The sequence below is a fragment of the Calidris pugnax genome, unplaced genomic scaffold (genome assembly GCF_001431845.1).
Source record: "Calidris pugnax isolate Ruff unplaced genomic scaffold, ASM143184v1 scaffold24, whole genome shotgun sequence".
In the NCBI taxonomy this organism is placed as follows: domain Eukaryota; kingdom Metazoa; phylum Chordata; class Aves; order Charadriiformes; family Scolopacidae; genus Calidris; species Calidris pugnax.
Window position 1 is genome coordinate 6,321,057 of NW_015090922.1, and position 13,489 is coordinate 6,334,545.

Consider the following 13,489-nt stretch of genomic DNA (forward strand, 5'->3'; position numbering starts at 1 on the left):
GGAAGGGGCGCGGGGGCAGGCCTCCGCCGCGCTCCCCTGCCGGCCCGGCGGAGCAGGCCTCTACCGGGCTCCCCTCCTGGCCCGCGCACACCGGCAGCGGGAGGCCGCGGCCGGGGCCCGCCGGGTCCTAGCGCGCTGCGGGGCGCCGTAGGGGCCGCTGCCGCCTGCCCCCTGCCCGCCGAGCGGCGCGGGGAGCGCCTCCTCCGGGCGGCGGGGGATTCGCCGGCGGTGACCGGTGACTTCCCGCAGCTGCGCACCGGGGAAGTTGGGCCACGCTGGGCCTGGCTGGAAGGGGCCGGGGCAGGTTGGGCCCGCTGGGCCCCGAAACCTTGCCCGGCAGGCCTGTGGGGGAGCCGCCCTGCCTTCCGACCCCTCAACTCACCCGCCGTGGGCTGGCATCGTAGAGGGTGCTGCCCACGCATGTCTCCGCTCGCAGATGTGGTGGAAGCCTCCCAGAGACCCGGCTTTGAGCAGCAGGTGCCCCCAGGAAGGGGCTCGCCCCACCGACCTCACCGCCCCTGTCTCAGCAAGGCCTCCCTATGGCAAAGCGCTTCAGCCATTGAGCAGTTTTGCCGTTCAGGTCACAGGGGGCTTCAGGTGTCATGACCTGCTCGATGACCAGGGCAGGAATCTGCTCGTGCAAGTCCAGTGGCATTCAGGTTCCCCCACGGCCCACAACAGGACTGTGAAGGCAGAGGGACCCCTGCGTGACCCCTTTCTCTAGTGCTGTGAGGAAGCAAGGCCACTGAAGATGGTGGGGTGGGCAGGGGATCACAAAACACGAGGGGAAGGGGCCTCTGGAGGTGGCTGGTCCACTCCTGACGCAGCTGGGCCAGTGTGAGAATCAGGCCAAGGTGGCTTGTGGATGCCAGATGTGGTTACAGCTCAGAGGCTGGAGAGCTGACCATTTTCTAGTATTTTAGGATAATATCCTGTAGTCTGAGCCAAAAAAAAATCCCATGGAATTAATGAAAAATTGTCATAACTGATGGGCTTCTCTTTATAATAAATCAGTCAAACAGCAAAGAAACAAGAAGAGGTCTGAATGTGACAGCGACAGCCATGTTGTAAATACAACAAAACCTCCCAACAGCAAGAAAATACTGAATTTATGCAAAGTAAGGATTCCTAGCCTAGAATTATTGAGAATAAACTTATTACTGAAATCCAAATGCAACCCAAGGGAAACCAATAAAGTTGATTGAACTAAGAAAAGCGCCACAGCTTTGTGCCCAAGTATTTTGCATATAATTATTGGTTGTACAACACCGTGATACAGCGCTAAGAAAATATTCCTTTCAGAAATGCAAGTAAAGCATTGAAGTGAATGAAAATATTTCTGGTGCCACTTGTAGTTCACAAGCAGTGTAGATTGATGTAAGCATCCACTGTTGTCATCTCAGCTATTAGTATCTGCATATTTAGTTTTTTGTTCAATTATTTGTACAGTAAATCATTTCACTGAATTTCACTGAATTTTCACTGAATTTCTAGAGTTGGAAGGGACCATAGAGATCATCTAGTCCAACTCCCCTGCTGAAGCAGGATTGCCTAGAGCTAGAGCATGTTACTCAGGACTGCATCCAGGCGGGTCTTGAAAATCTCCAAAGAAGGGGGCTCTACAACCTCCCTGGGCAGCCTGTTCCAGGGTTCCGTCACCCTCACCGTGAAGAAGTTTCTCCTCATATTCGAGTGGAACCTCTTATGTTCCAACTTGTGCCCGTTGCCCCTCGTCCTCTCGGTGGGAACCACTGAAAAGAGTCTGGCTCCCTCCTCCTTCAACCCTCCCTTGAGATACTTGTCGGTGTTGATAAGGTCTCCCCTCAGCCTTCTCTTCTCCAGACTAAAGAGTCCCAGCTCTCTCAGTCTCTCCTCATAAGGGAGATGCTCCAATCCTTGAATCATCTTTGTAGCCCTACGCTGGACTCTTTCTAGTAGTTCCCTGTCCCTCTTGAACTGGGGAGCCCAGAACTGGACACAGTACTCCAGTTGTGGCCTCACCAGTGCAGAGTAGAGGGGGAGAATGACTTCCCTTGACCTGCTGGCTACACTCTTCCCTATACAACCCAAGATACCATTGGCCTTCCTGGCCGCAAGAGCACACTGTTTACTCATTGTCATTTTACTGTCCACATCATTGGTAAGCTCCTTTTTGACACAACACACCAGTTGAAACTTGAGGCTCAAAACTTCCACAAGGAAATTAATCAGTAAAGTGGGAAGAAAAGATGTAGGTCAAAGAAGCAAACCTGAAATAAGAAATTAGCTTGCAAAAGTGCTTTGAGAATGTCGCTAAATAAAAATAAAATAAAAACTGTTCCAGTAGGATCGAGATGAAAGGACTAGATTTTAATCTTAGTGCAGTATGTGAGAGAGCTATTCATTTTGCTAACACTACTCTTGTGTTGCTGAGCTGAAAATCTAGTCCTAAATTAAAACAGCAGCAGTAGTTTGTAGCTATTCAATATTCATATTCCAACCCAGTCTGTTTCTCTGGATAATTTCAACTAAGTAGAGACACTAAAATAACAGTAGAGAAAATAAACATGCAAAATTTGATTTGCAAAAAATGTAGTGCATGCTGTACTGCCTCATTGCAGACACAGGGTGACAGCCACAGTGGGAGCAAAGAGCAAGGCTGAGGCACGAGGCACTTTCCCCAGCATCAGGGACATCCATCAGCCTGGGTGCCGCTGGTCCTCCTCTGCTGAACAAGCCACCTCAGAGCTGACCCAGCAGGCCACCTGAGCTACAGCGTAGGTATGTCTGCACCTGCCTGTACTCCACCACATTTTCAGCTGTGAAGCACCTCCCCATCTCCCCAGTTGAGCTTATGCTCAAATGTTTGTGAGGCCACCTCAAGAATCACAATTTGGGAGTACTCTAGTATGAGGGAAGTGAGGCAAACCCCCAAACCTCAACCTTCCCCTGTTTTGAAGCTGGATTCCTCACCCACCGGGCATGGTCCTGCAGGGGCTGAGCTGGACAAACAAAACCATGTGCTGGGAAAAGGTCCATTGACAGCCCCAGGCACAGCTGGGGAATGAAGGGGACACCCAGGGAGCCTTATCTGGGGCAGCAGGAGATAATGTGCAGGGGTTCTGGGTGGGGGTCCCCAGGGAGGCTGGCCAGCGGCATAAAGGCCTGTTTGTGCCCTCAGGGCCCTGACAATAAACTATTCCATACAACCAATATATATCACGTTGCATATCTTTAACATCTTTGAAGTTCTCATCCATTGTAACATGAGGAAACTAATGGAGCCACTGGAAAAATAATGTATCTTTCTGGACCAGCATTATTTGAATTAGTTAAAACATCCCTTTTTTACAAGGGGAGAGTGAGCAATGAAAATAGGTTCAGTCACTGAAAAATATGCTATCACCCTCTACCACTGAGCTAAATGTTAATTGTGACCCACTGCAGAACTGTGAACAGCAGGGATGAAATTAGTGTATCCAGTTAGAATAATATAAGCAGTATCTAATTGACTAACCAAGTACCACATCTTGTGTGCAAGGACTGCCATTTACTGTGTGTCCCAGTTCAGTGTGTATCATCAACGTCTAGCTCAGAGGTCTGGACTCTTAATTATAGGCATTTCTACAAGCAAGTATATTTAAAAATAGTAATCGATAATGTATTCATTTTATGAATGAATTAGCATTAACTGGGAAACTGCCCTTATGTTCAATCCAGTTTGATTAATTGATGGGTCAATTATAGATAGACAAGTAGAGTCACAGCTCCTAAAACCATCTACTCTGACTTCTTATACTGCACAAGCTATTGAATTCCTTGAACTAATTCCTGCTCAAAGCAGAGCAAAACTTTTAGGAAACAGCTAGTCTTTATTTTAAAATGTCCTTAAAGAGTAGTTTTACCAAAAAAACCTGTACTAAACACATATGCCCAGTTGTATTTTCAGTTATTTGATCTTGTTACAACATTATGAACTATTTTGAAAAATTCTCGACTTTTTTTTCTATCTACATTAGTACTTGTAGACATTGGTAAAATGAAATGATTCAGCATTTGCTTCTGAAGTCTGAAAACATAGCATTATATACTCCAGTAGTGAGATCCTGGTCACACTGAAGTGAATGACAAATTCCTATGTTGAGTCAGGATTTAATTCCAAATAAAAAAAGTCTGACAACTCATACACATCACCTTAAACCATACCTTGTGCTGGGTCAATAGGCTTCTGTAAAGATCACGTAGGTCCACTGGTGGGAACCTTTTGAGGACGTTTCTTTTTTAGGGAACCAGCTGGGATGATGGCAAACGTTATCACACTCCTGTTCCACATTATCACCCTTGTTGAACAGCTGACAATTTGATTATGCCTCAGGTAATGAGGAAAAATTTGAATTTCAGTAGCTCTCTTTTTTAATAAACAGTCATTTAGTTTTAAAAACAAAAATAATAATTTCCTAAATGGGCTTTATTCCACCCTGAAAAATGTAGCTTTCCAAGAGATAATGCTTGAATATATACACAAGAGTGAAATTCAGCACCGGCCTGAAGCCCCATTCAAACCCTCCAGGAGAAATTCAACCAGCTGCCTGCATAACTTTCAGCTTACTTTGGATGTTTTCAAGAAATAAAACTGGCTTGATAAGTTATTTATGAAAACTGTTTTGTAACTACTTTGTCCGTATATTTATGCCATCCCCCTTTTTCTATATTTGTACAAAACCTGTAAATAAAACATAACTCTTTTGGATCTCCCTATTTTATCTGTGTTTTCATACCGTGTTCATCAGACAATCTGAACATGCGTTTTTATGAACCGGTTTGAATGCCTAAATAAATATTTTTTATTGCAAAACACAGACTTGTTAATCAATTTATGAAGATTCTCAAGGCTTTAGCCATATAAATATGCATGCAACTGCTGACTAAACAGCCAACAGCGAGGAGTTTCGAGCAACCAGAAAAAGACTGGAGTCCTCTCACTCCCCGCTGCTCACAAGACGAGTGGAGGAGTCTGTACCCCACAGGATGTGTTGAGGACCTGGCAGGATTGGGTGATAAAGTGATACTTGGCTAAATTATACCTTACATCTGCAGAGACTTCTCATCTCCTCTGTCTTTTTTTAACTTCCGTTAGGTCTGTTTTAAATATGAAAGACGATGGCTCATGAAAGGATGTGAAGTAGGGTATAGGTTTAAGAAAGTCACAGAACAAAGTGTCGTGCCTGCTCTTTGAATTTTTTAAAATTAAGGAGCCTTTAGAAGCAGAGCTGTTGACCTTCACTTACAACTTTGGAGCTGCTCTATGGAAAACTGTGCGTGTTTGACAGGAAAAGTGTTAGTCACTTTTAGTTAGGCTTAATCACTTAATCTTCCAGAAATGGTACCGCCGAACCGCAGACTGTATTCTCCAGGAACAGCTGCACGCCCTGTGCCCAAAGCTGTCTTTTTGTGTTACGTGTCACCGCAGACTTTAGCCAGAAAGGTTCTGAACTTGGAAAGGGGGCAGGGAGTCACTTGCTAAGACACAGAGCCCCAAGCAAACCGGAGGGCGAGCTAGGAATAAACAATAAAATCAGCTACAGGGTAGGTACGAGGAATGATCATAGGCTAGCAGCCTACGGGGAGAGAAAGGACAAAGGAAACCATATATAACCTTTTCCATATTTAATTCAATTGTTTCCAGAGAGATCTGGTTTATTAAAGATGTCTTTTTTTTTCTTTTTTTTTTTTCTTCCCAAAACTATTGCTACTATCAGCTGCTTTCAGCTGGCCAGGGCAGGTACGGCCTACAGGACAGCTGGCGCAGCTGGGAGCATGTCCCACACTGCGGTCCGAGTTACAAAAAATACAGCATAAGCTGATTTATTAGGCTTTGTGGGCAGATTTCACAGCTCACCCTAAACTCTGTCCTGCTGTAGCCAGGCAGCTGCTTCTGGTATCTTGGCAATCTATTGGTACTGTGGGTTCAGAGATTTGGACCTTTTCAGCAAGTGAGTGCAAGCCTGTATTATTCTTTGTGAACCAGAGATTAAGTGTGAAGGTAAAAACTCAGCAGGAGCTGGGAAATGCTGCTTTTCAAAGAGGAAAAGTGCCGTTAATCACTTTTAGGAAATAAGCTGCAAGGTGGGAGTTCAGGGATGACAATGACTTCACAATTCAGTAGGGGCTGCAAGCGTGGCTTGTGACCAGAGTGTCTCTCAGGCTGGTGTGCTCCCAGCTCCCAGCCCTGGAGGGTTCTGGGCTTAACATTCAAAGTCTGTCCTCATGTTATCTTCCACATCTATGCCACAAATTGTTGACGTGTTGACAGTATTGTCATTGCCCAGTGTGGATACACAGACAAAAATGTTCTAGAGATGCTCTGGCTCTGTCAGGCTGTTCCCATCCAAAGAGGACTGGTGGAAATGGAGAAGCCAGGCAACCCCATAGAGATGTCTGTCTCTTCTCTTTAGAGACATTTGTGATAGTGAAAGACCCGAAGATCTAAAAAGAGGTTCCTCATTTTTTTCATGAAAGGAACAAACTCTTCACCACCCTCGCCCATCAGATACCTCCTACAGCTTTATAAATATTAACATTCCTATTGCAAGTCTTTACAGGGGAGAATGCAGATCCAGAAGTAAAGACTCAAGTTTCTGCTTAATATATGGAAGTGATTTGCCTGGGTTAAATATATTTTAATCCACTCATTTGAAGTTTACAAGCATTTTTAGTATGTCATTACAGAAAGCCTGTACACAAATTTCCAAAGACAAAAAGTGACAGCAGCACAAATGTGGTTTCAGGAACATATCATGATGACAGAACTGGATGACTGTGGGGAACAGGCAAGGGCAGCTGTTAGGTGTGAATGTGACACTCAACACTCAGATGCTTGCAGTTCACAATTTGCTTTTATCAGAATCAGCAACCTCATAACTGCCATTCTGTGTTAACTCCAGCCTGCCCCTGGCAGACCTGCATTAACCTTTGCTTATGGAGCCACGGCAGGACTCAAGCAAATAAAAAAATATAACATGTCAGATTCTCCACTGGTGTAAATCAGCATTTCTCCACTGACTTTGAAGGAACAGCATCTGCTCGCTCAAGCTGAGGATCTTACTCGGTGCTACTATAGCATCATTTCTGTGTTGAAGACTAGAGAAGGGTCTTTGATCCTCTGATAACTCCTTGAGGCTCCCTAAGATAATTGGCCAGGACATTTCCTGAGTCATCCAGGGTCATTTTATGTGCCCTTTTACTTGGAGAGGGATTACAGGCAAGAGAAAAGTCTTGGAGCCTTCACAGATGCAGACGACCTACATGAGTGCTGCAGTGTGTAGTAGGTCAGGCACCCCTCCTGACATGAGGGACACCCCATTGCCACCGGGCCGTGCTTAACCTATCCTGCTACTGATGTGGAAACAGAAACCCTTCAGGGTGACCTGGGCCCTACGACTGCACACCTCTTTTGTCCCAGCTCACTGTGGGGGCTGGAAAAGGAAACTAGGTGAGCTGCATTTCTGCTGATGGAGGTTTTTACACACTGTAATCGAGGAATCTCTCCAGATTCTCTACAGTTCTCATGGTGAGGTATTTTCTTCAGGTCTAACAATGATTTTTTGCAGCTACTTTCCAAACCTCTGAATTTTTCAGCTTCATTAAACATATGATCACTAAAACTGTGTGGCATTTCAGTAGCCACACCAATACTGCATAAAGAAGTAACATCACATCTATATACATACTGGTTGCCTTTCTATTTATATGTGCAAAGATTGCATTAACAGTACAATCAACAGCAATTTATATTTAACTCAGGAACAAAAATGCTCAAGTGCAGGCCTAAGACTGACCCCTTTCCTCCCTTGCTAAAAATATCTTTATTCAGTGATGACTTCCCAGTGATAACTCATTTTTGAGATTTGCTGCTTAGTAAGGCCGCTGTTCTGCTAGTGGATATTTCACCAAGACTGCATAATATTATTTTTAATCAGAATGTTCTGCAAAATTAAATCAAATGCCTTACAAATGTCTCAGTATATCACACTGAAGCAGTTACCTCTTCAGCCAAATTTGTAATCTAATCAGGTTTGTCTGACATGGCCTATTTTCCATAAAACCATGCTGACTGGCATTAATTACTTCCTGTCCTTTCAGTCTTTATCAGTTGAACCCCATATTGTATTATTTAGCTTACCCCCTCCCCTCCTTCCCCAACCTCCTCTCCTGTTTGATGTTAGGTTAGATGGCTTATATTTACCAAGGTCATCATGTTCGTCCTTGCTGAACGCTGGCAAAACATCAGTCTTCTTCCAGTCTTCTGGAATTTCTATATTATTTCAAGACACATTAAAAATTAACGTGTGGAAGGAAGAATCTCCTCCACCAACTATTAGAGACTCCTAAGGAGCAGGTTATCTGGGCCTGATGAATTACAGGTTTTTATCACAAGTAGACGTTTAACATCCTACTTTGTTACTAATGGACTGAAAAAGGCTTTGCCTGCCCGATATGATACTGCTGTCATCCTACTTTTTCCAAATTGAGGAGAGACATGTTTACTGAATATGGCTTTCTTCATTATTAATGATTTTACCACTTTCATCTGGTCACTGGCTAATTCCATTGCTGGTATTTCTTCTGTGTATAATGTACTTCAAATACTCTGTTTTTCAGTCCTTTGCTTTTTTGATTATTTTTTTTTTCCTTGCTTGATACGCAGATATCTTAAGCTTTAATTTTCTGTGTGTCAGAATTTCCCTTTTTCTTTCTTTTGCTTGCAGGCCACTATTCCTTCTTCTAATCTCTGCCTCCCACAAATGAAAAAAAAAAAAAAAAAATAGCTGGAAGGAGACAGAAAGGGAAGAAAAATGTTCATTCTTCTGCTATCTTCAGAGTCTCTTAAAAACCAAAGAGCCTTCTTTAAGTATGCTCCAGGTAGAAGGAGAAGGAGTGATACCAGCTTTCTCTTATTCCCTTTTCTGGTGTTCCCTATTGACTGAGGGGGCAATCTTTCAGCAGACTAATTCACGTCTACATAGTTAGTGGTTTCTCTGTCAACCACCTCTTCTGCTTTTCCTTCTGTGACTGGTTTTCTACATGGAGGGAAGCTGAGAATACACAGATTTTTACTGAGAGAAGAGCCACCACCATCCATCATCAGATGACAGGCACTTTTACTTCTTGAAAGATGAGACCTGGTCCAGCAGAGTACTGACTATTTGTAAGCGACCCCGTGCTGAGAGGCGTCCCACCAGCAGCAGCTAGAAGGCCTCCAGATGTGTTTATATAGAAATGCAGTGCTTTCCCAGCGCTGCATCTGGTACCAGCAAGAGCTGAGGGTACAGAGTGCATTTGAAAATGAAGCCAAATGTAGACTATTTTTATTATGATAGATAATGTGGGGAATTCTCACTCCTTGCAAGAATTCTTTTGGTGCTGGTTTTCCTTGTTTGGGATCCTTTTTGTTTAGTGAGGGAGAAAAAAAATAGTAATCAAGGCCTGGGGGTTTTGCTTTGAGTGGAAGTAGGCTGGTGCCTCTTTTAGGTTACTAGGAAGATAGCTATCAGGCCAGGTACTACTATGTTACATTTTCAAGTGTGACTGTCCTATAGGTTTATGTGACTGAGGAGTCTGTGAATGTGGTGAGAAAAGAAGGTTACGTGGGACTGGGAGCTGTCAGACCCCATACATGTGTCTGGGGGCATCTGGACTGCACAGGGTAAATGGGCTGTAGGGCCCCGGCAGGTAGAGGGACCAGTGTAGCAGACATAATTGACCAGATGGAAAAGCAAATGTTCTGTAAGACAACAATTTGGGAAATCCCAATATATAAGAGAGAAAATGAGGCTATTCAGCAACAGATCTGGGTAATAATAAATATGAAATGAAAGTAAAAACATATTGTTTTGATTTCTCTTAATCTGTTTCATTAAAATAATAAAATTAAAAACAGGAGTGCATGGACAAATATATCAACCATAAACTCTTTCCCAGATAATGACTGTGTTCACAGAAAGTCAGAATCTCTCCAAACCCTAGAAAACTGGAAACGGGAATCAGCATCCCCAAAGATTAATACAGTACTTTTCCTGCAGTGCTTGAAGAGGAGTAGGGCTTGTCTATGCTTCAAGAAATATTTTAAATGATCAAAAGAAAGGCAGAGAGCAGAAGGTGCATTAGGATTACAGTATTAACAGTTGAAAACTGTGTTCAGCTGGACCCATAGTACCAACTTCAGCAAGCACACTCGTGCCATGAATGAGACTCTACTGTCAGTCTGGGAGACAGTGTTGAAATCACAGCTCATCAATTCCAAACATCTTCAGAGAAAATCCACAGAGACAAAACTTTCTTAAAGAAAAGAAAGAAAGAAAATGAGTCAATGCAAAGCTGCTTCTCAAGGGAGTTACGTAAAAAAAATGAAAAGTGAATACTCAAAGATATGCAAAACCTAGATGAATTGAAACAATCATGAAAGCAGTAAGACAAGATATTGTAGTCTCAGGAATGAAATAAAGATTTGATAATAAAACTAAGTGGATACATTATCCACAGAAACTCTTTGGGAATTTGAACTTACCCCTTTATATGACATCTGATGATGCTTTGGATGGTATTGAATTGTGATTAGTGTATTCAGACATCTTTTTACACCATCAAAGGCATCCTCATGAGCTAAATAAGCTCTTGATGAGTCAAAAATGACACAAAGTAGTTGCTTAACAAATCAAGTTAGTCATCTCAAGGAGGATTGCTGTAACTTGCATTTTTTCTGCGAGTCATTTTTAAAGACATTTTGACTTCAACAAACCTTTCTGGGGCCCCTTCTCTTCAAGCCTGGGTATGGGTAATCCTTGTGTCAAGAATCAGTGACTAAAAATATTTGTCTCAAATTGATAAGCTAAAGCCTGACACTTTATTTTATCCTTCCATCTCCTGCTTCTTTAAGACTAAAACTTGGTTACTCAATGAAGTTCCTAAAAAAGGAAAAAATAATAGACCATGGACCTTCACTGGTTCAATTGCTTTTACTTTTGGTCTTCTACAAATCCCTTATTATACCCAGTCTTTGCCTTCATAGATGTCGAATTACTTATTTTGATCATTACCTCTCTCACTGCAAAAACTGAGCAATGAAAGCTATTTCTTAGACAGCATCTCATTAGTCATTGTAATTTGCATTGCTCATCATAAGGTCATGGAGTTTCTTGCAGCCTCCTTTCCTCTGAGTGACATATGTGAAGACAATCTCATGTTTGAAGCCGTGACCATGACAAACAGGGACTAGTGAATCCAATGTTGTTATAACATAGTTAATTAGGTGACCTTTAAAATGAAAAATTCTATTTAAATTGCTGCCATTTCTTCAGTCCATTTCAAATTAATTTGGTCTCTAATTATTAGCTTAAACAATAGTCTGAACTGTCTTTCCATGGTGGATTACCATCTTCTGGTTATAAAGGTATCAGATCATATCAATCTTTTGTTTCAGCTCTCCCCATCAAGCCCTGGGATGAGGAAGAGGCAGATGAAGGGTTGTTCAGAATTTTGTTCTCTGAGTCTCTCTTGAGATAAATTAGATGTTCATTTTTAGCCTAACTTTCTCTGAGTTTGGGTCAGTTGTGATTAGGCTGTCCAAACTTCTGCCTGACAGCATCACTATCCCACTGGCACTGCCACTGGCTCTTGGCAGAGCATAAGGAGCTTGTCCATGTTTCCAGTGGCCAAATTCCCACCACAGTCTGCCCCCCTCTAGGTGGATCCAGAGCCTGTTCAGGAGATAACGGGGTGGGAACCCAGAAACAGTGACTCTGATGGAGCTCGCTGGGTGCAGTCATAAGAGGGTGAGAGGTGGGTAACAGCAAATTGTGAAAATTTTGACTGATAAGAGAGGAAAAAATAAAAGACAACAAAAATACCTTAAAAGCTGATTAGTCAGCCTCGAAGTACTTGCTGTCTTCGTGTCCATTCATGTCCAAATATTAAGCAGCTTGTATCAATACCTGAGACAACTGCTGCTGTGTTCCAGAAGGACACCTATGTAAGAATTACATCAGAATTGTAGGACTATGACATGCCAAACTCTCCCTGAAAACTTCTTTTATTTATTTGAGGAGCTAAATTAACCATTGCACTGAGGAGCTAACCTAACCCTTGCACAACTTACTTCATCTCGCAACATAACATCCTGAGAGGACATTCACAAATTAAGGTTTCTGTAAGTGTTTATAATTTGGGCAGAAAGACTGAAAGCTCATTTTTTCCCCTCTTCCACACTAGTGTTGTTTCACTGGCCTCATCAAGATGAGAAGGTAGTTGCTATTTATATTTGTCTGATTTTGACAGCTTCCTAGTTTACTTGGCTTACTAGCCAGAAGACAGATAATGCCTTTTCCACATGTGGTAGTACACCTAAAATCCTGGAGTTGTACACATTGTTATATCTATCTCTATACACATTTTGTTATACTTAAAGGAAAGTGGAGAGAGAGGGAAAGGCCTGTTATAAGATAGGTCTTTTATAAAAAGTTCTAGATAACATAATTGGAATAGAAATAAGGGGGGTCTGTAAAACCCATGGAGCATTACATCTTTTATATCAACTTTTTTGAGTCATTGTATAGAATTTAATAGCAGAGGTATCTGAGCTATAGGATGGTATGGAAAAAAAAAAAAAAAAAGGCTGCAGAAAGCTTATCATTTTGTGTTAAATTCCACAGGAGTTTTCCATAAGGGCTGGGCTGTTTCTGAGGTGTATCCTGTGCGTGTTTCTTCTCCACTCCTGTGGCGAGCTGTACGTTGGATTTCGTCTGCAGCACATTCTGAATGCGCGAGTAGCCTTTTGTGGGGAAAAAAGAAAATAGTTCTCTGTCTCATTAATCTGCAGATTCACGTGGAAGTCTATGGTGTCTTAAACTTCATTGGCAGGTCACCATCCAGCTGCATGAGCCATTGTATTTGAGTTTTAAATGGGGACGTACAATAGGCACTGTACCCTCTGGTGTAAAATGTACACAGAAAATCACATACCACTTCCATCAGCAACTGAGGTTTTGTATTATTTCAATGGACGGAGGGCCCTTTTTTAGTGCATCAGGGAGCTAAGAAAGTGTACATAAAGGACTGCATAACAACATCCTTTCCTGACTAGGTAGAAATGAGAGAAACTACATTTTTTGTCGATGATATCCGAGGAAGATAGATCATGTATGAACCACAAACACAAGATTAGCTGTACGCTAAAAATACTACTTTTAGAAAGCTAACTAGTTCAGATATTAAAACTTCTCAATTGTTCCTGCCACAAAATTAAAACCAGAGTTTGGGAAGATTTCTGCTGAAGCCAATACAACAGAGATTAGAAATGATGGAAAGGTCTAAGTTCCTTCAAATTTAGAAGGGAGAAAAAATGTCAAAACAGTAATAAACCACAACCAGGTCAACAGGTCCATCCATAAGAGAAAGCCAACATTTAACAGAAGGGCCTCTGAAACTTCTGAAGAACAGAAGATTGGTAGGAAAG

General features: G+C 42.5%; 1 protein-coding gene across 1 annotated transcript in view; it reads right to left on the reverse strand.

Moving 5' to 3' along the window:
* SMYD2 (SET and MYND domain containing 2) overlaps positions 1-414 on the reverse strand; it is a 29,763-nt gene extending 29,349 nt beyond the window's left edge. Inside the window, exon 1 of the mRNA XM_014950786.1 lies at positions 383-414. Coding sequence (XP_014806272.1) covers positions 383-399 — 17 coding nt within the window. The 5' untranslated portion in view covers positions 400-414. The remainder of the gene's footprint in view (positions 1-382) is intronic.
* Between the last annotated feature and the right edge of the window lie 13,075 nt (positions 415-13,489).